We start from the raw sequence: 27,789 nt of genomic DNA, 5'->3' as shown, positions 1-27,789 counted from the left end.
TAGTTTTAGCTGTGGGGTTGGGGCTGTTTAAAATCAAGTGGTGTGATGTGGAGAGTGGGTGGTCTCTTTGCGAGCTCCAGCATGTTTTTGTCAAGACGTCTATGTCGATCAAACTATTGGGCGTAACTTACTGGAAGTTGTCAGTCGACTGTAGGAAATGACGCACCATGACGACGAAAAACATACAAAAATATCCATGGAGAAAGAGCTATGAGGACTTGTGTATGATCAAAATGGATGGACCCAACAGCTCTTAAACGTGAGTGTGTACACTTAGTTGCTACAAGTGTTTGTTTGAAAGTCTAAACATTTCAGTTGGAGCTCCTGACAGAGGGATTTGTGCCATGTCCATCTGTTAGATTCAGAGCAACAGAGCAGTGTGTTCTGGGAAAACCCACGGATTTGCATGACGCATCATCTACAGCAGGATTACACACTCAGTCCCACTCCCTCCATTCAGGAAGTGGCCTTCAGAACTGCCCCTTATGTGTAGAAAACAGATTGCTCTGTGGAGCATGTGATCATGGTGTGCTACGAATCGCAAGTCCCAGGCCGGGCAACACAAAAATGTGAATGAATGTGAACTGGCAGCTGGAAGGCTGCTGGTCTCTGATCCCATGTACCATTTCCTGCCGTTGTGCCCTTGAGCAAGACACTTAACCCCCCACAATTGCTCTCCATCCAGGGGCACTGTACTGCTGCTGACCCTGTGCCTCTCGACATGTGTGTGTGTCCGGCAGTGGAGGCTGGTGGGATGAGCTATAGGAGGACAGGCTCATTGTAATGTCTAGAATGGAATTGTGGTTTTCATATGTTAGATGTGTTTGATACCGTTCCATTAATTCCAATCCAGCCATTGCCCGTCCGTCTATATCTCCTCCCACCAGCCTCCTCTGGTATCTCAAGTGTTGGAAGAGGCTGAAAAACATTTAATTTTCAACTAATTGACAATACATTTGTTTTCGGTTCTATTGTTTGGTCACAGATATTCCTTTGAGTCACAGTTTAGTCTAGATTGGTGCCAGAAACATTGGTTCTGTTTATTGGGTGGGTCACAAGACATTGAAAAGGCTTTAGATGGGTCACATCCCCAAAACGGTCTGGAAACCACCGCCTTAAAGCGTTTACATTTTCCCATGCTCTCTCCATAATTAAACTTTACTTTAAATTCCTTCAATTTCAGGCCCTTTGGCACTTAACTGTAATATAGAATAGCCTGTGGAAAAAACGTTTATATGCCAATTATCACTATATGAAAAACTGAGCTGGCATTATTGAGTGGTGCATGCCATTGGATCACATTGAGGTCAGGTCTTGGTTGCTGATGACAAGATCATCAGGCCATTAAAGTTTGTACCAGAACTCAGTAAACTAGGCAAAATGGAATGGGTTAGCAGCGTCACACATTCTTCCCGCTATGTCATCATTTCATTAGAAAACAGAAAATGAAAGAACATAATTTAGAGCAGAGAAATTGTAGAACAAGAAATAAGATGTATATCAGAAAAACAACCACTTTTCGATGGCATTGTTATTGCCCGTTCGAGCAAACATTTACGTCCTTTCCCAATGTAATAAAAGGGTGCTTGGATCAGAATATAAACATCTCCCAAAGTTAAACCAGATGCTGGCCCAGTCAGTCCAGGAGTGGCTCTCAGTCAGAGTAAGGAAAACAAGGAAGGTATTTCATACAGAAAAGTGAGTCAGTCAGTGGCCCTCTGTCTCTCACCTCACCCACCTCCTCTCCTCCAGAGGAGGCTCCACAGGGACAGGAAACGGGGGCCTGTCCCCCTGCTTTCATGCTCCACCGCCCCTCTCCTCTGGTCTCCTCTCCTCTCCTCTGAGGCCTGTCAGTGGGCTGTCAGGCGCCAGGGCCATTGCACGCACAGAGGCTGCAGCATAGTAAAAGCCGTCCATCACTCTAGCCCACCTGCTGCTCTTCTGTGAGGGTAGTTAACGTGGACAGTTCACCACAGTTCATAATCATGAACGCGACCTCATTTTGGCAGTAAGTGATAGATGCTGTGCATATAAGCTTGTCACGGAGCCACATGAGGCTTGCAATGACTGCCATTGATACATTTCTTTACTATTGTGTGTATTTTTAGACTGGCAAAAGGCATGTAAACATTACATACAGAATGGTAATTACTGTGCATGCAGTGCCTGTACTGTAAGTGATATATTGTATGATAGAGAGTTAATAACAGAGGGTAGGACAAAGCCTTTCTGGAATTATACACTAAACCAGAGAGACCATAGCCGGAGTACCATTTTCTTTAGCTAACATTCCACTCCGTGTCATTGCCAATGAGACAATTCTGACTTGTGTAACAGGTGTTACTCATTTGTGCTGAATTTAAGTCGCACCAGAAATGAAAGAGGCCTCATGACAAATAGTATAGTTTATGTTGAGAGTACAAAAATACAAAAATAAGAAGATACATTGATCATTTAAATTTCACAGTAGGTACACTGGTACATGTACATGAAATGGAGTTGTATTTACAATAAACTACTTTTAATTGTTCAACAACAGTATGTATTTTTTTATTTTTTTATCCCAAAATCAATTAAATCATCTAGATAAATGGGAAGTACTATTCATTCACATTACAATAATCTGCCCATTTGGTTCAAATGGTTGACAGTATTTCAACATTGAACAGATATATTCAGCTGCAAAGTCTGGGGATCCGGTGAGTTAACTTGAGGTCATTTGGCATTCCCAGACAAATTTGATTCTGTTTTCAATTTGATAAGGCTAACAATATTTGTCAGATTTTTCAGTTCCACTGTTATGGTGTATTCAACAACCCGAATGGCATTATATTAAACTCGTATGACCTACAAACATATGAAATAAACAAAGCCAAGACTTCAACAGAGGAGGTATTGTAAAGGCGTGGTGTCAAACAAACAGCCTAATAAAACTGCTGCAGACAGAACTAAACTTTTAATTTCAGCAATCAGCGTGTGGCTCAGAGTTTTGATTGGGCTCCAGCGTAAACAGTATCATACTCTGTGTAGGCAGAGCAAGAGGAGACATGCTGTATACTTTGTTTTGGCTGAGTCTTCCCTCACCTCCAAACAAAGACTGAAACATACTTGACATACATGACTTCACATGATTGACATATACTAAATGTGGTATACAGTAACCAAACAAATTGAGGTTGCTTGCCATGTTGCTTTTAGGGGACTAATGCACTTCATTTAGGGATATGAAAAAACACAAAAATAAAAACAACTCTCTGAAATAAAAGAATGTCAGTGGCCATTGAAATACATGTACATCTGAAAACAAAACACAATAAATACATTTATTTGTAAAAGCTGACCTATGGATATATGGATTTGAATACAGAGTAAAAACATAAATATAACAGATTTGATACCTTCTCCAATAAATAGTAGTGGTATTTATTTACAATATACACATATCTTCCTCTACTCAAAGTCGACTAGATATTTATTTTTTAAGATATACGCCTTTCATCTGTTTCCACAGTTTCACGAGCAAATCATCCCATTTAACATACATTGCATGCATCAACAAATGCAGTATTGGTTTCCTTTTGGAATAAAAATGGTTTCTTCCAGCAGGTTCTCCCACATCAAATGTATCGTCATTCTATGTACAGGTGGTAGAGATGGAGGGGATAGGTGATTGTAAAAAAGATGTCAACATCAATCAGAGCTTGGGGAGTGAACAGCGGGACAACAACCTATCGAAGGTGATCTCTTGGAAATCTTCTTACCAGGTGGACTGTAGTACCAGGTGGACCACACCAGAACTGTCCCTCTAGAGTGAATTCTCCTCACTGCCCTCCAAATCCAGACTGTTCCTCGGAACACCTGAGAGAGAGAACCCAAGACAAAAATATCAAGCACAGCCAACACATGCCAAATCAATGCAAAGTACTAAATATCTAAAGTCACTAGAAAATGAATTGAGGTTGTTTATTCATTTCTATACTTAGGCTGTGTTGACAGATCAGGAAAGGTAAGGGGACTTACTAGAGCAGTTGCCATAGTGACGCACTCCTATGGAGCGCCCCAGAAAGCAGGTGGCTCTGCGGAGGTGGCAGGCGCTGGGGTAGGTGATGTTGTCATTGCCACAGATAGGCACCTCGGACTTCAGCGGTATTGGGCAGGGGGTCATGCGGCACATGACACAGTGGGCACTGTTAGTCTGGTCCGTCACACAGGTGTGGGTACCCGGGCACACCACGTTGGAGCACGACTCTGGACAGAACATGGACACATATTTGTATCCGATATTGTGTGTAATATTGCTTCAGTAGCACAATGAGTACTTAAAATAACCAAACTGCTGACACACGCAAGATAACTTGTTCGAAGCACAGGTGTCCTCACTTTTGCATTCTCCCTGGTACATGACCTCCAGATCAGGGTGGCCCTTACAGCGGGCCATCAGCAGAGCACACTCATCACGGTAGGACTTCCCATCGCTCCCACACACAGCACGCTTTATGGAGATGTTAGTGCAGTCAGGAGAACACACACACTGAGGACGTCCAACCATCATCTTACACACCTTCCCTGGGCCGCATTTCACACCATCACAGGTCTCTGCCCAACATAGAGTAGAAAGTCAGTATTATTGTCAAAGCGTTAACTTACATTCAATGTTCTGTTATCAAGTGATCCAGATCATCTGATGCTCAAGATTCATTCTCCACAGAACAGAATAAAATGGATGAAAAATGTTGCCTTCACCGCAGCATGATTCATCCAGCAAAACCTTTGCAATAAACACATATTTTGTTTATGGTCATACTCGAGGATGTCTAGTCTGTAGGAATGTGTCTGAGGTTGTGCCTGTTTCCATGACAGTGGAATGGATCCCTGCAATGGGCTAAGTCTCATAGATGGATGGAGGGGTGTTCGAGCAGACCGAGCCAGTTCAAAGGCCTGTCACTGGGTTTTACAGGCTGACAGATGTGGCAGGAGGAAACACAGGCTAAACGGACACTAGTAGACTGTCCAAGGCCCAGCCAGGTCAATAGGAAGTATCCTAGTACTGAGACCCTAAAACAACACAGATACCATCGTCACTTTTCAACAGGCTTCTCGGGACCTGTTTGATCCTGATACAGAGTGATGTTCGGCCCTGATCCCCGAGATCCTGTAAAAAAGCAGGACTTTATTTCCTTTCTCCGCGAGCACTTGCTTTAATATCCTGTTATTCTCCATCTCCAAAGAGGCCAACTCTCACACAAGTATTAGATTTATCCCCCTCCCTTCCAGGGAATCCAAGCAGTTCCCTTTTTCTGTTATGTTTTGGTCCGGCTTTACTGGCAGCCGGTTATGATTTTATACATTTTCACAAATCAATACAGATAGACAGATAGGCCAGTCATGGAGTTCTAGTCAACACCCAGGAATGCTTTGAACCACTGGAAATCAGTAGCCCCAAGAGGACCCACTGTGGAGGTTCAGTCTGAGTCTGACAGGGAGTGCTACAGTATGATAATAGAACAGCACTTCCCCACAGTATCACATGTACATTGATGCTTTAGTTTTGTTCTTTCAGTTGGACTAATGATCCAAATAGTGCTCCACATTATGAGGAACAGACGTCTGGGCATGTGGCAGACATTTCTCCTGTGGTAAACAGGAATGTGTTTTTTTTTCTCTGAGGGGAGGCAAACCAGGCCTGTGTCCCAGCCAGCATTGGGAAATAATTCATGCAGAGTGAATTAGAGGAGGGAGGAGGAGGAAGGTTATTTCCCATTTATTCCATTTTTTCAATGTCATTCACTTGCGCTGCAACTTTGAGGAGATATATTAGTGAATAATTCCATTGTGGTAGACCAGCCTCTCAATGGAGAGATAAAAATGCAGCAAAATGATTGAATTTTATAGCTTGTCTTTTATAACTTGTCTGCTTCTCATTCTGGATCACTTGAGTTCATTCACTTATCATTGAAGCATCATGTTATTAATGAGAACATTTCATTTTTTCCTTATGCTGACATGTCATTCTAATGCTGCTGTTGATTTGGCTCATACCATTTTGGTAATAAACAGCATGCTGGAATATACTTCATCTCCATTGAAAGAAAAAAACATGATCCATCATACACTAGTTGGCAGGGATGCTACTGCATTTTGAATCTACGATTCAATTGGTATTTGGTAGCAATTGGTATTTGGCTTCAGCTTTGCTGACACTAATCATCCTCACATGGCTTAAAATAATCATCTATACCCTGACCAGAGATCACATGCACATGTTCAGGTGCCTTAGTTCCTAAAAACAGGAATAAATATCCTTGAGTGAACCTGAATACCTGGCCAAGGCTTCCAATAGTGGGAGCGACTCAAGACAGCTGGACAGAGTTAGATGGAACGCCTGGCCCCGATCCACAGCTAAGTTTTCAAAAAACGTATAAGAGACCTCTGGAAATCAACTTAGCTTGGAAATTCCATTTGGATCAAAGTTATCCCAAGAAGAAGACAGGTGATCTGGTTATGGCCATATGAGCTGCCATTTGGAGCTATACTCAAATGTGGGCCCTAAACGTCTTTGCTTATGTCATTGTCAGTTATGTTGCTATGAATTAAATATGATCTATCTCTTATTCATCCAAATAGGCTCCAACACATCTAAATGAAATGTGGCAGTATGAAAAATGTTTTGAGAGGAACGCAAACTTAAGGAGGTTTTGGTGCTACATGTGAGCAGCTGTTTCTCATTTCAGATCGGCCACTGCTTCTCAGTGACTACGTTTTCCCACAATGACAAATGAAGACCTGCACCCAATCTTACATTTCGCCACTTCTTTGTCAGAGGCTGACAACAAGGGGGGACCATATGAAAAAGCTTAAACCAAACCTAACTTGTCTGAAGTACCTCCACTGCCTGGGATGGTGGCTTGCAATAAAATGGTAAAGCGTCAAGGACTGTGATAGTAGGGAATCATAATCAAAATAAATCAGCATCTACTTTTCAGTCAAATAGTTTGAGGAAAAAGCTAAACACCCTCATTGATGATAGGGTTGACTGATGTTGTCATTTTGACACAGTTGGTTCACAGCAGGTAATTGTGGGAACTGTAGTGTGCAGTTACCTTTGCAGAGTTTGCAGGACACGATTCCCAGGAAGCCCAGCAGGCTGACCTCATTGATGGGCAGACTGGTGTTGGACCAGGCCGTGTCTAGACGGCCCCCAGCGCAGCATTCCTCCCTGCTGACCCCACGCATCAGCACCATGTCACAGCGCTGCTCCTGGCTCTGCTGCAGCCAGCACATCCCCGCTGAACACACCACAACAAACACAAAAACACGTCTAGTTGGATTTTTTCATACATACTTGACATACATGACATACATGACTTCACATGATTGACATACTTAAAGTAGATATACTTAAGCAATAAGGCCCAAGGAGGTGTGGAATATGGCCAATATACCATGGCTAAGGGCCGTTTTTCTGCACAACGCAAAATGGAGTGTCTGGATACAGACCTTAGCCGTGGTATATTGGCCATCACAAACCCCAGGCCTTCCAAGTGTGGTCTAAGTGGTCTAAGGCACTGCATCGCAGTGCTAGCTATGCCACTAGAGATTCTGGGTTTGAGTCCAGGCTCTGTCGCAGCCGGCTATGACTGGGAGACCCATGGGGTGGTGCACAATTGGCCCAGGGTAGTCCGGGTTAGAGGAGGGTTTGGCCACCAGGGATGTCCTTGTCCTATCGCACACTAGTGACTCCTGTGGTGGGCCGGGCGCAGTGCACGCTGACACAGTCGCCAGGTACACGGTGTTTCCTCCGACACATTGGTGCGGCTGACTTCCGGGTTAAGTGAGCATTGTGTCAAGAACCTTGGTTGGGTTGTGTTTCGGAGGATGCACGGCTCTCAACATTTTCTCTCCCAATTTCGTACGGGAGTTGTAGCAATGAGACAAGACTGTAACTACCAACTGGATACCACGAAAATGGGGAGAAAAATGGGTGAAAGTAACAAACCCCAAAAATGTAAATATATATTTATCATAAACCCCAGAGGTGCCTTATTGCTATTATAAACTGGTTACCAATGTAATTAGAGCCTTAAAAATAAATGTTTTGTCATACCCATGGTATACGGTCTGATAGCCAATCAACATTCAGTGCTCGAATCACCCAGTTTATAATTGAATGTATACAATGGCCTCCAGGAAATACAAATAGCCCACTTCAGTTGACTTCAGAGCCAGAGCCCACTTGTATAATATTCAGGACTCTGTCTACTCTACATCAAAGTGGGCTGAATGGACCAGACCAGTCATAGTCAGACCTGGCTGACCTCTCTCTCCACACACAATACACTTTACCAGCATTTAATACACCAATTCAGACAGGAGAATAGAGACCTGCTGTTGCACTGTCATAGAGTTTTGTTTATAGGTTTTAGAACTCATCACTTACACATCTCTCATATTGTTAAAAAAATAATAGTAGACAAAATGAGACATTAAAATTACTTTGGAATCCATAAATGCAGTTCTGAATACTAATTCCAACCAGTGATGAAGTAGCTAACTGTATGTAATACATACATTATTATTAACCTGTAGTAACACCATGTGCACCTGCACTCTGTAAATATAGAATTCTCAGTATCAAGCGAGCAAAACTATGGCTTTAGTTGGTTTGTTTTCATTATACATTTTTTTACTATCAATTTTGAATGATACAAAACTTTGAATAACGTTTAAACATAAACTAATAAATTACTATTATTTTTTTAGAAAAACGTTCATAATGAATCATAATGTATAAAACATAATTTATTAGAAAATACATTTGAAAAGCTTTTACTCACCATTTACATGGTAACTTCCAAAGATTTGACACAAAGCAACAAGTGTCACACCAAAAAGAGCAGTCAAAAAGCCCATGGTGACAAGAAAATATAAAGTTCTAAAATAAAAGTTGTGGCAAAACTTGCAAAAAAATGTGTTTGTCCTTTTGCAAATGGTTTCAAATGTTTTGAACTTGCCAATGGAGAAGTTCGCAGAGTTCTCTCTCTTAAGTGAATGAATGTGTTGTAAGTGATGTTGTTCCCCTCTTTATAGATATTTAGGCCTAACCCACTGAGTTATGCTGCTGGGATAGGCAATGGTCTCAGCCAGTTAAAATGCTGGAACGGACAGTTTTCTACTTGAGACGTCCCCTCACCAGAGTGCAACAGATAACTGCACCATGCATCTTCTGATAATGTTATTGTGATTGTAAAGTAGGCATACCACATTTCAAATGGGTTTTCCATCATTTTAAATTATTATATGGAAATAAGTAATACATCATTTTTTCATATAAATATTTAAAATAATGTAGAACCACTTTAGCACTTTTCAGCTTTCAATTGTGTTACATAGAGATAATTTGCTCTGTGGACAATGTTAGCTATAATCAATAAGAACAATATCACATTTCTGTCTTTTAAAAAATGGTATACCGATAACAGGGTATACAGTTCCTTCGGGAAGTATTCAGACCCCTTGACTTTTTCCAAAATGGTTTACGTTACAGCCTTATTCTAAAATGGATTAAATCATGCTGTAGAGATGTTTTTCAGCAACAGGGACTGGGATACTAGTCAGGATTGAGGCAAGAATGAATGGAGCAAAGTACAGAGAGATCTTTGATGAAAACCTGCTCCAGAGCACTCAGGATCACACAAGTCTCTCAATGTCGAACATCTCTGGAGAGACTTGAAAATAGCTGTGCAGTATTGCTCCCCATCCAACTTGACAGAGCTTGGGAGGATCTGGAGAGAATGGGAGAAACTCCCCAAATACAGGTGTGCCAAGCTTGTAGCGTCATACCCAAGAAGACTCAAGGCTGTAATCGCTGCCAAATGTGCTTCAACAAAGTGCTGAGTAAAGGGTCTGAATATTTACCTGATATTTCAGTTTATATAATGTCATTGAGAAAACAGAAAGGCGTCATAATGTTTTTTTCTCTCTCAACGACATCCTTTCTGAATTGAAGGAATTATCAAGTTATTCAAAAGTATCTGTAATCTGCTTACAATATTTCTGCTGGTTAAGTAACTACAGTTAGATTATTTATTTTTGCAATCAAATTACATGTAACTGATTACTTGTAATACATGTAATCAGTTGATCCGTAACGCTGTCTGGCACTCACCGATAGAACCCCTAAGTGAGTATGGCAGAGTGAGCCCCATTTTAGCCACATGTATGCCTCTATCATTCTTCCTGCATCCCTGGTTCCCTGGTTGTTTATCAGAGAGCCGTCCTTGTGGTCTACATGGACACATCTGGCTGCTAGTCAATTGATTTCTGTGGAAATGAAATACCTTTCAGCCCCCCGCTTGGGAGCCAAAGTTGTGTCAATCTTCCCATCTGTCTGTCTCTGGCATTAATGTAGTCCCTTTGATGGTGGAGAAAATTAAAGTAGCACATGCTGTTGCTGTAAGTTGTGATGAATGATGTTGCCTTCTGTTGCTGTACAGAGACCCTAGGGCACAGCAGGAATGCAGACCCGTCAGAGTGGTGCAGTGGGTGGGCTGGAGCACTGGGTCACTGCAGCAGCTCACATGGTTTGGATCATTGGGCCACACAGATAATGAGGCCAGTGCATGACAACCCAGACTAACCACTTCAAATCTCCATTATTTATGTACTCTATGGTAAAGCAATACTGATGGGACCTTTCAAGTTGGAGAAATGTTGTGAAACAGCATGAAATTTAAGTATGTGTGGAATCTAGGGTTTTCTCAAAGCTATATGACTAAGGATATATGTTATATCAACCTATCAATCATATATTCTGTCTTCTGTTTGTCTTTTCTCTTTCCATCCATCTGTCTGTCTGTTTACTTGTAGGCTGTGTTGCAATGTGCCACTGTATCACTGGGGCCACTTTGCATTTGGTCCAGAAAAATATAATCTACCAGTGCTGCCATCAACTGGTGAGTGTTAACATCACATCCACATAAGAGAAGGCTGAATAAAATCATCATTATAATTTATTAGCATAATCCAATAATGTATTCATGCAGCCTCACCAGCTGATATTGACATGATAGGGCCCTTTCACAGGGCCCTCAATCCTTTGCTCATAGACATGTTTTCATTGAAGTCAGTTCACAGAAACAGTCCTGTTTCTACAGAAAAAAACTACACATGGTAAAAAGTATATATATATATATTTTTTTGTTGAGCATATAACCAACCTTAGTAGCAGACTACTGTATGACTTTCATATGGATAATTTTAACCCCTCGGAGGATCACGCCATGTATTCTTATACCACAATTCTTAGCGGTTGAAATATATTTCAGCATGGTGAATTTCTATGGTTTGGTCACAGCGTTTCTAAACCCAGAGGCCAACATCGCGAGACTTCCGGGAACGCTTGCGAAACCGACCAAACAGACCAGACCGGGGTTTGGGGCTTGATAAGTTAATGAGAGAAAATAAAAACTATTCCTTAGTTTTTCATTTTCTCGAAATCTGAATGCACAACCTAGATTCAAGACAAGTACTTAAGTAGCTGAACATGTTATTACTCCAACCTCGAGAAAGTGACAAACTGAAACATTTTTATTTTAGTCTACAACAACTTTATATCGAAGGAGTGCCTTTGATTTATTTGAGTTTAGCGCGAGACGACCATCAGACACGATGACGTTTTTATACGCATGCGCTTTGCTAGTCAACGTCGCCATGACATCGCCTACAACTGTGATCGGGGATTTCTATTGGAGAAGCAGTTTTACCCTATCTTCATATTGTACTGTCTTTGGTTTGGAGCATGGAGTGTGTAAACAAGATGGAGGCGTTTCTGACATCCAGCACTTCTACATGGGCAATCGATGATATCGGTCAAGTAGCATACAAGGTAAAGTTGACCTCTTTCAACACACAAAACATGTACCCCGTAACTGCAAATGTTATGAAAAATGATGTGGCGTGAAATAAATGTAGCGTTCGTTACGTTATCTAACAGGTTTGTCGTACATAGATAGATAGCTAGCTAGTATGTATGCTTGCTAAGCTAGCTAGCTGAATGCTAATAACATTGCTTGGTTTGTGGACGTGACTGCGAAGCGTTACAGTAGTGAATAGTTAGTTGTCAAACAGGCTAGCTAGTTGGGGAGATATTGTTATTACACGAGTTGGCTGCTACAATGAATCGAATCTCAGAAATGTTATTGTGCCTCTGTGCCATAGCCTCGCTAGCTATCTGCTGGTTTGCACTATCCTATCTCACTGATTACTGTATATTACCCATGGCCTGCTATTTTTGTTGAATGGATGTGATGTTCATAAGAATATTCAGCATTGCTTGTTGTAATTGGAGCTAGTATTCAAATGTAAATCGTTATGATAGCACATCCATATCATTGGTAGTGTGTATTTGTCATATTCCAAGCATTTGGAAGGTGCCATCTCATGATGTGAATTTCATCAAAATTCTTATGCGATTGTGCATTTGTAATGCAGATCTGAGGATCCCTGCAACGATTCATTGACGCTGGCAGACCAGTTTTGCAGTCTTGGCAAGTACCCCGGATTTATTCGGTACATGGGATGGAGGTAGAAAATTAGATCCGCTAAACATTGTAGAAGAACTCAATGAAAATCATATACCTGATTCACAATTAAGTTGCCCACAACATGACATTCACCAAGAACCAAAGAAAGCTGCACACATCACAACACCGCAGGTCCCAGGTGTCACAAGGACACGGCTAAGGAGGGAATAGGCCTATATCATCAGAGAACAAAGAACCAAACCATTCCCTCATACCATAACCAGACATTGTAATATTGGACAGTACCCAAACCCAGTCCACTCACTCCTTTGCTCAAGCAGTGCTGCATGGTCAGCAGGTTAAGAGGAACATTCTGTAGCCTTTCTGCAGTTGCAGCGTCCTGCATTTCAATATTCAGTATTGGAATATTTTTCTTGCAATTTCGTACAGTCCGACCCAGGGCATCCAGAAACAAACAGTACAGTAGTATTAAAGAACAGTCAAGTTGCTGAAGGGGCAACCATGAATGACGAGGACATCCATGAACACATGGACTATTTGGAGAATGACTTGACCATGTGCATGGAAACCTTCATCCACCGCATCGACTCCACTGAAGTCATCTACGAGCCGCGGAGGAAGAAGGCCAAGCTGATTGGGAAGTACCTGATGGGAGACCTGCTGGGGGAGGGCTCCTACGGGAAGGTGAAGGAGATGCTGGACTCTGAGACCCTCTGCAGGAGGGCAGTCAAGATCCTCAAGAAGAAGAAGCTGAGACGCATCCCCAATGGGGAGCAAAATGTAAAAAAGTATGTGGAATGCTTTGCATGGCCTTTCAGTGCTTTTAGTGTTGATCTACAGAATAAGCTAGCTGTGTTGATGGATTTGTTTTGGTGTGTGAATATGCTTCTAATCAAATTATGTACTTAAGGATTTACTCTGAGGAATTACTGAATGTAAAATTAACCTCACTATTGATTGAAGTGGGATGTAAATTGAGCTTTTAAGGACACTAATGTTTATCTCAATAAATCTTGCCTTTGAAAGGCCAGAAGATAAAACAACATGAAGGCTGTTCAAATTATCTTTGCCCTGTGTCTTTTGTTGTGAGTGCTGATGAAAATGCAGTATCATTCCATAGTGCAATTCCTCCAGTTTTCCTTTTACCATATATCTAAACACTTTTATTTCTTTACAGAGAGATTCAGCTGCTACGAAGATTAAGGCACAAGAATATTATCCAGTTGGTTGAAGTTTTGTATAATGAGGAGAAGCAAAAGATATATCCTTTAAAAAAATGTTTTTATTCTTTAGCATGAGTATCTAAACCAAGGGAGGGGGCAAAGTACGCCCCACGGTTCCTATCCGGCTCGCTGTGCACTTGAATCTGGCCAACTAGACATTAAATGTACTTTTTTTGTAGAAATGTGTATATATATATTATTATTTATTTTTCTTGCCAATTTTGTCATCCAATTGGTAGTTACAGACTTGTCCCATCGCTGCAACTCCCTTATGGACTCAGTAGAGGTAAGGGTCGAGAGCCGTGCGTCCTCCGAAACACGACCTAGCCAAGCGGCACTGCTTCTTGACACAATGTCCGCTTCACCCAGCCGCACCAATATGTCAGCGGAAACACTGTGCACTGTCTGCCAAACCCTCTCCTAACCCGGATGACGCTGGGCCAATTGTGCGCTGCCTCATGGGTCTCCCGGTCACGGCCAGCTGTAGGGATACCTCAAGCACTGCGATGCAGTGCCTTAGACCGCTGCGCCACTTAGGATGCCCCTGCAAATTGATTTTAACAAACAATTGGTCCCCCCAAAAAATGCGGTCCTCTGTTGAATTTCAAAAATCTCGATGTGGCCCTCAACCCAAAAGTTTGCCCACCCCTGATCTAAACCATAGTGATGTGTCATACAAATCGCACTAACAAAGCCTTCAAGCACTGCATAAGATTTGCCCAAGCATAACGTGTGGATAGTTGTTTAGGCTCGTCTATTTTGGGGTGACTTTTTCCTCACATCTGGAGAATTATCTTGTCCCATGGAACAGTTGTCGAGTAAGCTGTGCAGATCAACTGTAAAAACAATGCACTGTCCTTCAAAGCTCATGTTACTGTAATTCAGCGGTATGGCCACAAGGTGTCTCTGTTGGCCTCTTGGGGAGAAAAAGGCAAAGTTAAATCAGATGGACTAACTAACTTCACAAGTTTACCTTCTGCCCCCCCAACTCACTGTCTTTGATTTGTAATGATCTCTGGCTTGTCCTTAGTCTGCTGCTCTACACCACATAAACACTCAGTAACCTTTGTCTCTGACATGAAAAGGGTCTCCCCAATACATTTTAGTACAGTTGACACTTAAGATGGCTTTAGCACTTGCTTTTTAGGACCATGAAGGATTCTGCCAATGTAGGGTCAAGTAAATCCCAATTGGCATTTTAGTGTAATTGTTGAGGTGAGAACATTATTATAGGAACTAATGATCCCCTTTCACACCTCCTTCCTTCCCGCTCTGGCTGAGGATGCTGGCTAGATGAGTGCCTTCTATGCTGGCTAGATAAGTGACCCTGAGGAGTGTGAATACAGAAATGAGTATTGTTTAGACATTAATTTTCACGATTTGTACGCTTGTCATCTTCGGTCCATTCAGGAAGATTAATGTATTCTCAAGGACATTGCATGTTCCCAGACTTGGATCGATTTATATTTTGTGTATCTAGCTAGTTTCATGGATTAGTGACTAGTCAGTCAACCACATATTGATCAGTACTGTAGTAGACATTAGGATTCAAGGTTATTTGTGTAGAATTAATACAGATCCTTTGGTGATGATGTATAGCACGTTTGTTTTGGCGCTTTGCTAAATTACCAGTATGAAACATTGCCACCTTGTCTCTTTTCCTTGACTCTGCCTACGTATATGGTGATGGAATATTGTGTATGTGGAATGCAGGAGATGTTGGACAGTGTTGATGAGAAAAGGTTTCCAGTCTTTCAAGCTCATGGGTATGTGTATCTTTCATCTCAATTCAATAGTTCTAGATATGTGGCCTAAAGATATCTGTCCGAACACCAAACAGTGACATTAATACAGATGTATTGCTATTTTTCCCCAGGTACTTTTGCCAGCTGCTAGATGGCTTGGAATATTTGCACAGCCAAGGAATAGTTCACAAAGATATTAAACCAGGGAATCTACTGCTGACGACGGATGGCGCACTAAGAATCTCCGACCTGGGTGTAGCAGAGGTGAGCCCCTAGTCCTCTGACTGTTTTCCGATATCCACTTTATATTGCAGTTTAATTGGGTTACCTTTATGGGGCCGAATGATTATCTGTGTATTCCTGTTCTCCCTCCCAAGGCGCTGCACCCATTTGCAGAGGACGACACGTGTTGTACGAGCCAGGGCTCTCCGGCCTTCCAGCCCCCAGAGATTGCCAACGGCCTGGACACCTTCTCAGGGTTCAAAGTGGACATCTGGTCTGCTGGTGTCACACTGTGAGTGGCCACTCTGACATTAATTGTTTCAGCTGGTATATTTATTTCATGCCTCTTGGGTGAAAAATACAATTTATTGAATTGAACATGCTTTGCTGTCTAATAATGTGATTTGAATTGCAAATTATCAGGGGCATAACTTTGGTTTTAGAAGTGTGGGTGATATGTGTATATATATTACCCAGTTGGATAAACACTCCAAACAGCCTTCATGACTGTTCGGAGGTGTCCGCATGGTCCTAAACCACACTGTTGCCTTGTTTTTGTGTCAAATTCCAATGATAATACTGGGGGGGGCAAAAATGCCATTTTAGAGCGGGGGGGGGGGGGGCTCCCCAGTGAAAGTTGCGCCCCTGCAGATTATTCTTCATTAAAGTACTCTTCTTGATTTTGGAATTGTATTTTTTTTTTCAGTTATAACATAACAACCAGCCTGTACCCTTTCGAAGGTGACAACATCTATAAGCTGTTTGAGAACATTGGGAAGGGAGACTACAGTGTTCCAGAGGAGTGTGGCCCTCTGCTCTCTGGCCTGTTAAGAGGTAAGAGTCTAGACCAGGGCTCTCCAACCTTGTTGCTGGAGAACTAACCCTACTCACTCCAACCCTACTCGAGGTCACCTGATTCTAATAATTAGCTGGTGGATAAGCTTAATCAGGTTAGTTAATAGCTGGGGTTGGACTGAACATACAGGAGGGTAACTCCAGGAACAGGGTTCAAGAGCCCTGGTCTAGACTGACTAACACTGCTGCTGGCACTCCCAATATTCTATTTCATGTTATTAAGCCTTATTAGAGATGAAAGCAGTAGTAAGAGTATTTGAGGGATGCCAACGTTGATCAATTATTTCTCAATTATGCTTTTAGATATATATATATATATGTCAACAATTATTCCTCCAAATGACCATTCAGTGGATAACATTTTGTGAAAATCCCCCAAATCATGGCGTCTTTTTGTCCCGGTTTCGTGAGGAATCACTCATTACAAGAAGCGTATGGCCACAGAATTATAAATGTTCCTCTTTATTTGACTTAATTTGACCACTCAAATGTACTTAGTAGTTAGTAGTGATTCATTCTTGGAGGTTTGTCTTTTGGAGATGGTTTTGTGGTGATTGTACCTTCGGGGCCACAACAGTTGTTGTTTTGATGTATCACGAATATGCAGTGTATTGAAAAAATTTCTCAGATAAAGACGTGTTTGAAGGACAGCCACTCTGTTTTTCTCGATGGAAACGTTCATTATGCTCAAGTTGTTTTCATTGTTGTCAAATAGCCCTGATTTTAAACACTGCACAAAAATAAGGACATAATGAAAGGAATAAATGCATCATCAAATTGTTACATAGCTGTCAATTTAATTTTTGTATTTTTCTTACAGGAATGCTTGAGTATGACCCTGAGAAGAGGTTCTCAATACAAAACATTAGACAACACAAGTAAGTCATCGTGCTCCCTTTCTAGCTGAAGCAGCAGTTGAACTTACCTCCATACTTGCTGAAGAGAGTGCTCTTAATTGAAATGCAAATTCAATCGGAGATTGGGGGGGGGGGTGGCAGCAGCAGCAGTCCGGTGATGAGCGATGTCCAATCTATTTCTTTTCAACATAGGATGATGAATGTAAAGTGCTCGAGGAAACAAGCTGTCACTTTAGTGATTGATTTGTTGTCATTTGCATCTGTGCTCTGCTGAAGGCCAAATTGTATCACTTCGATAATGATGGGAGGAGAAAACAGAACCCACTGCCTCTTTCTTGTATCATGTGGAGGTCTAATGTGAGGCCCATTGTGTTGGAACAGGCTTTTATGGTAATGCAGCTCCTGTTTGTTTACAATACATAACCTATATGATATAGGCTACTGCACATTACCCACCACAGGAAAACATAATGGCCCATGTGGCTTACAAAGTTACAAGTATGGGCTAGCAAATGTAATGGGACCTGTTTATGTAATTAGTAGGCTGATGCATATATATCAAATATTTCCCCTAATGTTAGAGCCTACCTCTTTCTATTGTTGCTTCATTCCTTCCTCGCTTTCAACAGTTAAATGAAATATGTTTTGTTGTCCTTATCTTCATCATTCTAATAACATCCTTGAATAACATAGGTTTAGAATTAGACGCAAAAGGCTTTAACTTCTCTTCACAAAGATTGAACGGTTAAGGGTCTGAACCGTTAACTGCTACAAACCGCTATTGCGCGTTCGCTCTTCTTTCAAACTACCCATGAGTTCGATTGGCTGCTGTATTTAGCATTCAGGGAACAAGAGCTTGCGTCCCTATTCGAATAGTCTTTTGGTATAAGAAATCATGTCCAGCAAGCTATTCCAGTCTAGCTTTTCCTGCATGGGACTCCAAGAACTAAGGAACGTTATTTAAGGAGAGAGGCCAGTGGAACACAGGAGGTTCCGTATTGCGCAAGAGACCGAGGCTGTAAGTTAGAAGCTTATTATGCATAACCCATCATTAATTAGACTAATATAAAAGCTGATACTGCATTGAATTTATTACCTGAAAGAGGTAGACTAGGACATCTATATATAAATCTAGATCTGTTTTGGAAGCAATTTGAATGTAGTTGATGGAGAGCGAGGACATGGAGAGAGTGCTCGCGCGTGCAATGATTTAAAGTAAAGATAATCGAGTGATACGCCAGCTGGATGGGTAAATTAGGCACCCATGCTGTCTTTATATTATTGTAACATAGGCTATGTTGTAGCAAGTGTAGGCCTACCTGTCACAGGAAGAAAAGGGAAAAAAAGGTTACCGTGATGAGTTCATAGGTCTATATGCCTCCATAGTGAGATGGGCTGTCTGTCCCCACCCTGAGGATTGATTCATCATGCAGAGTTCGTAGCTAAGCTAGATTTAGACATTGCATATCATTTAACAGTTCCATTTCACGCCATGCTTTTCATAAATAATTTACCGGGTTCTCACAGCTATTTTATCCTGGGAGAAGTGAGTGGTTTTGGGAAATAAATATCGATAACCGGGTTCCCGCCATTCAACCTTAGTTACAACCAATTATGCTTCCAACCTTTTGTATGCCTCTATCTAACATCATCAAGAAGTCATGTGGTAGTGAGATCCTTTGCCTTATTTGGTGCTACCTCAGGGCTTCTGATGAGCTGTAGTTAAAAAGGCATCAGTCAGACAGGCAGCATTTCCCTGCCCAGCCAATCTATCGCTCCTCTCTCTCTCTCTCTCTCTCTCCTAACTTTCCATTTTTTTCCCCCAAGCCCTTAAAGACTCTTGACTACATGGGCTGATGCTCTGGTGAATGCCGGCTGCAGTTACCATGGCAACATGTGACTGAAGTGTATCTGTGTGATGCTAGAGCTCGGGGAGGGAGGGAAAATCACGTATTGTATTCACCGTGGGCGTCTCAAAACTGCTTTAAAATCATATTTCATTTTGGCTCGCTGTATTGGGTGCAAAATGGAATGAGAGAAAAATGATGAAAACAGGTAGTGTAGATACATACACATGCTTGTAATGAACTATGTTGGCATCCCGAGTGGCTCTGCGGTCTACGGCACTGCATCGCATTAAATGAACTGTGCTTGAGAGTTGGTTTAGATACCTCTAGCATATGCTTTTTCAATATTCAGTTTATTAACATGGCTTATTCATAGTTTATTAATTTGATAGCAAATGTGTTTTAACTTCATGTTTCTTTCACTTCCATGTATGGATTGCACATCATGATAGGATGTAGTGCGTCCCGTGTTGCCTAACCTACCTTAGTGCATGTTAATAGCAATTATTCAAGAGTACGTAATCAATCGCTCCTTCATATGTGGTCCTTCTATGTGTGGCCAAAATAAACCAAGGATAAGGAGACGTAAATAGGAGCTGGAGAAAAATGACAGTATAAATATTTAACCAGGGAAAAGGGCAGATGGGTCTTTAAAATGAATTACCCAGCTCTGTGCAAATATTAACATTAAGGAGAATTACAATGGGTAGCGACACCATGCTGGAGTCAATGCAACTTTAATGTCCCGGCTCCTTAGGGGCCCCCTTCTCGTTAAGTGAAGCAGTTTCACTAGGCTGCTTTATGGAGACTTGATACTTATTATACTACCCTACACACACACACACAACATTATTATACTACCCTACACACACACACACAACATTATTATACTACCCTACACACACACACACAACATTATTATACTACCCTACACACACACACGCACAACATTATTATACTACCCTACACACACACACAACATTATTATACTACCCTACACACACACACAACATTATTATACTACCCTATTATACTACCCTACACACACACACACAACATTACACACACACACACAACATTATTATACTACCCTACACACACACACAACATTATTATACTACCCTACACACACACACAACATTATTATACTACACACTTATTATACACACACACACACAACATTATTATACTACCCTACACACACACACACAACATTATTATACTACCCTACACACACACACAACATTATTATACTACCCTACACACACACACACAACATTATTATACTACCCTACACACACACACAACATTATTATACTACCCTACACACACACACAACATTATTATACTACCCTACACACACACACAACATTATTATACTACCCTACACACACACACACACACACACAACATTATTATACTACCCTACACACACACACAACATTATTATACTACCCCGACCTACACACACACACACACACATTATTATACTACCCTACACACACACACACAACATTATTATACTACCCTACACACACACACACACACACATTATTATACTACCCTACACACACACACACAACATTATTATACTACCCTACACACACACACAAACATTATTATACTACCCTACACACACACACACAACATTATTATACTACCCTACACACACACACACACAACATTATTATACTACCCTACACACACACACACAACATTATTATACTACCCTACACACACACACACACATTATTATACTACCCTACACACACACACACATTATTATACTACCCTACACACACACACATTATTATACACAACACACAACATTATACTACCCTACACACATTATTATACACCCTACACACAACATTATTATACTACACACAACATTATTATACTACCCTACACACACACTACACACACATTATTATACTTATTATACTACCCTACACACACACACACAACATTATTATACTACACACACACATTATACTACACACACACATTATTATACTACCCTACCACACACACAACATATTATACACACACACACACAACATTATTATACTACCCTACACACACACACACACATTATTATACTACCCTTACACACACACAACATTATTATACTACCCTACACACACAACATTATTATACTACACACACACACAACATTATTATACTACCCTACACACACAACATTACACACACACACATTATTATACTACCCTACTACCCTACACACACACAACATTATTATACTACCCTACACACACACACACAACATTATTATACTACACACACACACACACACGCACAACATTATTATACTACCCTACACACACACACAACATTATTATACTACACACAACATTATTATACTACCCTACACACACACACATTATTATACTACCCTACACACACAACATTATTATCCTACACACACACACAACATTATTATCCTACACACACACACAACATTATTATACTACCCTACACACACACACACAACATTATTATACTACCCTACACACACACACACAACATTATTATACTACACACACACACATTATTATACTACCCTACACACACACACAACATTATTATACTACCCTACACACACACACATTATTATACTACCCTACACACACAACATTATTATCCTACACACACACACAACATTATTATACTACCCTACACACACAACATTATTATACTACCCTACACACACAACATTATTATACTACCCTACACACACAACATTATTATACTACCCTACACACACACACACACACAACATTATTATACTACCCTACACACACAACATTATTATACTACCCTACACACACAACATTATTATACTACCCTACACACACAACATTATTATACTACCCTACACACACAACATTATTATACTACCCTACACACACAACATTATTATACTACCCTACACACACAACATTATTATACTACCCTACACACACAACATTATTATACTACACACACACAACATTATTATACTACCCTACACACACAACATTATTATACTACACACACACAACATTATTATACTACCCTACACGCGCAACATTATTATACTACCCTACACGCGCAGCATTATTATACTACCCTACACGCGCAGCATTATTATACTACCCTACACGCGCAGCATTATTATACTACCCTACACGCGCAGCATTATTATACTACCCTACACACACACGCACAACATTATTATACTACCCTACACACACACGCACAACATTATTATACTACCCTACACGCGCAACATTATTATACTACCCTACACGCGCAACATTGTTATACTACCCTACACACACACGCACAACATTATTATACTACCCTACACGCACAACATTATTATACTACCCTACACGCGCAACATTATTATACTACCCTACACACACACACGCACAACATTATTATACTACCCTACACACAACATTATTATACTACCCTACACACACACACACACAACATTATTATACTACCCTACACACACACGCGCAACATTATTATACTACCCTACACGCGCAACATTATTATACTACCCTACACACAATGTATTATCCTACCCTACACATTTTACTGGCCTTGTCTTAAATGCACATCACAATTATACACTGAACACAAATATAAACGCAACATGCAACAATTTCAAATATTTTACTGAGTTACAGTTCATATAAGGAAATCAGTCAATTGAAATACATTAAATAGGCCCTAATCTATGGATTTCACATGACTGGGAATACAGATATGCATCTGTTAGTCACAGATACCCTTTTTAAATGTAAAAAAAAAAAGGAAAAAAATGATGTAGGGGCATGGATCAGAAAACCAGCCAGTATCTGGTGTGACCACCACTTGCCTCTTGCTGTGCTACACATTTCCTTCTCATAGAGTTGATCAGGCTGTTGATTGTGGCCTGTGGAATGTTGTATGGAACATTTCTGTGATCTTTTATTTCAGCTCATGACCCATGGGACCAACACTTTTGCATTTTATATTTTTGTTCAGTATACGTATATCAGTTGCTTTAAGTAACTGCTTATTCCATTGGTTAGCCTTCTTTATATAACTAGTGAGCGGAGGTGGAGGAGAATGGCTGCAGCACTTGATCAGCAAATAGCAGTGAGTGGGAGTGTGTCCTGTTATAATCATGGAAAAGCTGGAGAAGATTTTCGACGGAGGTGTAGATTGAACGTAAAAGAGTTGTACACACAACACACTCAATCCCACGTCACAATGTACAGAAAACGCATGCACCCACACAAGCACTCGTACTGTGCGCACATACACCTACCTCTGTGGCCCCATGGCAAGGCTGTCGTCACTGATGCTCCATGTGTTACGAAACAAAAGGCCAAGGTCTCCACAGGCCTCTCTACCATTACTCACTCCTCTCAGAAAGGAAGCTGCCTGTTACATCGTGTGTTGCTTAGCTCTTTACTATTTCTAGCAATAGGAGGAAGGGGACGTGGGACATCTGTCTCCTAAAATATGAGCCCTGTCAAGGTGATTCTGTTTCATGACATGCAGGAGATTTAGTGGTGACACATACTGCAGTGCAAATGACAAAGAAATCCTTGGTCAGTTGTCATGACACATCGCTCTATTGTTGTGCATTGCGGCTCTGCTTCTGTTGTCCTCAATCCACACTTATAGTCTGCCCACTTCAGAGCAAATCATGCCTGGCTGCAAAGACTACTTTGTTGTCCTGTATTTACTAGGGCTGGGAATTTCTAGGGACTTCGCCATACGATATCATCCCGATACTGTATTGTGATTTTATTGCAATTTGGTGTTCCAAACATATTGCTCACCATATGTCTGCTGCAGAGAGACGAGGGAACCCCCCATTACTAGTAGTTAGCCCAATGTGAGGACACTGGAGATTTGGCTTTGAAGCTGGCTTGGGAGTAGGCTTTTCACACTAACAAGTCTCTCTCTATCTCTGTACTGTACTTCAGTACAGGAGTTGAGTATTTGCATATCAAATTACTATGATAGTAATGGATGACAGGGAGTGTCTTTTTAATTTTTTTATATGAAACACATGAAAGGCCGGTGCTCTTGAGAGAGCAGCTGTTTCCACCATGCCCCCTAATTAGGAGACCCTAGTGTGTGTGCACGCTATTTGATGTGTAAATGAGTAAGCGAACCAGACCTGGCTTCAAATACATTATCTAAGTATTTGTTATTTAAATACTTACTCTATGTATTTGATTATTTTCCAGTAATGTGGTGCTGAATCAACTATCTGTATTAGGAGTATTTTTAAAACAATTTTATAAACAGCCTGCTATTTGAAACCATTTTCAAATACTTATTTCCCAATACTTTATTTCAAAACTCTAGGACCAAACCGACCTGGATTTTTATGCAAGGGAGTATTTGTATTTGAAAATACACTTGCCTGTGTATTTGAGTATTTTCAAATACACGCCGATACTTTCCAACTGTATTTCCAAATACAATTAGTGGAATATTAGAATGTATCTTCAAAGGAAAAAAATCTAGAAATTCTTACTTTGAAATGTATTTAAAATAATTGAAATTGTATTTGAACCCCGGTCTGGAGAGAACACACACTGCCTAATGACGTGGTATATGACAGAAGCTTGCCTCTTTGTCATAGAGATGTCAAAGCCTGTCCCCATGTTCCCCTACATGTCAGCTGCAGAGCCCTGGGACATTCCCCCTTTAGTAGTTTCTTTCACACATTTAACAAGGATGTTACATATACAGTGCCTTCAGAACGCATTCATACCCCATTTTGTTGCATTCAAAATGGATTCTACAAATTAGAATTCACCCATCTACACACAATACTCCATAATGACAAAGTGAAAACATGTTTTTTAATTTAAAATACGGAAATATCGAATTGACATAAATATTCACAACACTGAGGCAATGCATGTTAGAATCACCTTTGTCTTTCTGGGTAAGTCTCTAAGAGCTTTGCACACCTGGATTGTACAATATTTGCACATTCTTCTTTTTAAAATTCTTCAAGCTCCGTCAAGTTGGTTGTTGATCATTGCTAGACAGGCATTTTCAAGTGTGCCATTAAAATCGGCTTGAAATTCTAAGTCAAAACTAGAACGTGGAACATTCAACAGTCATCTTGGTAAGCAACTCAAATGTGTAGGATTTGCCCCAAACACAACGCTTTGTATTCAGTATTTTTTTTTGCAGTTTTACTTTAGTACCTTATTGCAAACAGGATGCATGTTTTGGAATATCTTTATTCTGTACAGGCTTCCTTCTTTTCACTCTGTCATTTAGGTTAGCATTCTTGAGTAACTACAATTTTGTTGATCCATCTTCAGTTTTCTCCTATCACAGCCATTAAACTCTGTAACTGTTTTAAAATCAGCTTTGGCCTCGTGAAATCCCTGGGCGGTTTCCTTCCTCTCCGGCAACTGAGTTAGGAAGGATGCCTGTATCTTTGTAGTGACTGGACGTATTGATACACCATCAAAATTGTATTTAATAACTTCACCATGGATATTCAATGTCTGCTTTTAAAAAGTTTACCCATCTACCAATCGGTGTCTTACTTTGCAAGCCATTTATTTATTTCACCTTTATTTAATCAGGTAGGGTAGTTGAGAACAAGTTCTCATTTACGAGCATTGGAAAACCTTCCTGGTCTTACTGGTTGAAATCCACTGTTCAACTGCGGGACCTTACAATTATCTATATGTGTGGGGAAACGGATGTGGAAGTAATTCAAAAATCATGTTAAACACTATTATTGCACATGCAACTTATGTGACTTAAGCAAAGTTTTACTCCTGAATTTATTTAGGCTTGCCATAACAAAGGGGTTGAATACTTATTGACTTGAGACATTTCCACTTTTCATTTTTAGTTAATTTGTTAAAATTAAAAATTAAAAAAAACATTATTCCACTTTGACATTATGGGGTTGTGGGGTTGTGTGAGGCCAGTAACGCACAATCTCAATTGAATACATTTTAAATTCCGGTTGTAACACATTTCTTGGGAGAAAAAAGTAAAGGGATGTTAATACTTTCTAAAGGCACTTTATTGTGATGTTTCCATAAGCAAATCCTCTTGTTTAAGGGGATACTTCGGGATTTTGAAAATGGGGTGCTTTATCTACTTCCCCTGAGTCCGATGTTTGAAGGAAGTTGCTAACAAGCATTAGCGCAATGACTTGAAGCAGATACCCATAGACTTACAGTCATTGTGCTAACTCTATTTAGCATTGTCTCGGGGAAACTACCTCTAACATACTGGACACAGAGATACACATTTTATCCACAAGTTAATCTGACTCTGGTTAAGTAGATAAAGGGTCTAATGGCTAAAATCCCAAAGTATCCCTTTAAGCAAATAAGGTGTCACTGAGTTTTTTTGCCTTGGGCATCTCGAGCATTATTAAGAATTGGTTCTCAACTGACTCACCTAGCTAAATAAATGCTAAATTAGCTGCACAAACAAAGAATAAGCTTGATGGGTCCAAACTGAAAGGCATATGTCACCCCCAAAAATGAGGTAGGGGCCCACAATCTTTATTTTATCTTATTTTAAGTTTCTGGAATTTTTTATTCTGTAACCAATGTTCTGTGGTTTCAGCTGGGTAAGGAAGAAACACCCTGCAACGGAGCCTCTGGTGCCCATGCCCCCTAGTGCTGATCGGAAGGACGCGTGGCGTAGCATGACCGTACTGCCCTACCTGGAGCACCTGCACGGCTATGCCGACCAGGACGACGAGGATGACGACGAACTCTTCTACGGAGACGGAGAGATCATCTACTCTCAGGGTTTCACTATGACAGGTGAGAGGCGGAGGGATAGAGATCGATGGAGAGGTGGAGCGATAGAGAAATGGAGAAGAATCTTTGATTTCTGAACTTTACAGCTGGTAGGCAGATAAGGTACAAACAACATAAATACAGTATGTTATTGTTACAACAGCATTATGTTGGTGGAGGCTTCAAGTAAAGTGTTCCCTGGACAATAGTGTCAACTGTGTATTACATCCATGAGAATATAAACATCTACAGTTGAAGTCGGGAAGTTTACATACACCAGTTTTTCACAATTCCTGACATCTAATCCTAGATTTTCCAGCTTTTATTTCTTTCATCACATTCCCAGTGGGTCAGAGGTTTACATGCACTCAAATAGTATTTGGTAGCATTGCCTTTAAATTGTTTAACTTGGGTCAAATGTTTTTGGTAGTCTTCCACAAGCTTCCCGAAATAAGTTGGGTGAATTTCCTCCTAACAGAGCTGGTGTAACTGAGTCAGGTTTGTAAGCCCCCTTGCTCGCACACGCTTTTTCAGTTCTGCCCACAAATTTTCTATAGGATGAGGTCAGGGCTTTGTGATGGCCACTCCAATACCTTGACTAACTTGTCCTTAAGAACTTTGGAAGTATGCTTGGGGTCATTGTCCATTTGGAGGACCCATTTGCAACCAAGCTTTAACTTC

At 40.7% G+C, this 27,789-nt stretch overlaps 2 protein-coding genes across 2 annotated transcripts in view; one reads left to right on the top strand and one right to left on the bottom strand.

Moving 5' to 3' along the window:
* Positions 1–2,390: 2,390 nt before the first annotated feature.
* Positions 2,391–9,050, bottom strand: fstl3 (follistatin-like 3 (secreted glycoprotein)). Its single transcript, XM_029632437.2, has 5 exons — positions 8,835–9,050; positions 7,101–7,286; positions 4,381–4,596; positions 4,021–4,248; positions 2,391–3,858 (listed from the first exon to the last, which is right to left on the bottom strand). The coding sequence occupies exons 1-5, from the start codon at positions 8,908–8,910 to the stop codon at positions 3,806–3,808; spliced, it is 759 nt and encodes a 252-aa protein (XP_029488297.1). The 5' UTR covers positions 8,911–9,050; the 3' UTR covers positions 2,391–3,805.
* A 2,714-nt stretch (positions 9,051–11,764) lies between these two features.
* Positions 11,765–27,789, top strand: part of LOC115108285 (serine/threonine-protein kinase STK11-like) — a 40,666-nt gene continuing 24,641 nt past the window's right edge. The window contains exons 1-9 of the mRNA XM_029632436.2: positions 11,765–11,884; positions 12,490–13,330; positions 13,720–13,803; positions 15,442–15,531; positions 15,642–15,774; positions 15,888–16,024; positions 16,439–16,566; positions 17,408–17,465; positions 26,930–27,132. Of these exons, the coding sequence (XP_029488296.1) occupies positions 13,044–13,330; positions 13,720–13,803; positions 15,442–15,531; positions 15,642–15,774; positions 15,888–16,024; positions 16,439–16,566; positions 17,408–17,465; positions 26,930–27,132 (1,120 nt within the window). The 5' untranslated portion in view covers positions 11,765–11,884; positions 12,490–13,043. The remainder of the gene's footprint in view (positions 11,885–12,489; positions 13,331–13,719; positions 13,804–15,441; positions 15,532–15,641; positions 15,775–15,887; positions 16,025–16,438; positions 16,567–17,407; positions 17,466–26,929; positions 27,133–27,789) is intronic.

This window comes from Oncorhynchus nerka, linkage group LG24 (assembly GCF_034236695.1).
Source record: "Oncorhynchus nerka isolate Pitt River linkage group LG24, Oner_Uvic_2.0, whole genome shotgun sequence".
Lineage (NCBI taxonomy): Eukaryota > Metazoa > Chordata > Actinopteri > Salmoniformes > Salmonidae > Oncorhynchus > Oncorhynchus nerka.
The sequence above is the reverse complement of the archived record's forward strand: the minus strand, read 5'-3'. Positions and strand labels throughout refer to the sequence as shown.

Bases quoted from the DNA above. Each gene is read 5' to 3' on its own strand.
- fstl3 (XM_029632437.2), bottom strand. From the start codon at position 8,910: ATGGGCTTTTTGACTGCTCTTTTTGGTGTGACACTTGTTGCTTTGTGT. The intron at 7,287-8,834 runs GTGAGTAAAAGC...TGGTGTGTTCAG, and splicing joins TGGAAGTTACCATGTAAATG to CGGGGATGTGCTGGCTGCAG. The intron at 4,249-4,380 runs GTGAGGACACCT...TGTTCTGTCCAG, and splicing joins GTACCAGGGAGAATGCAAAA to AGTCGTGCTCCAACGTGGTG.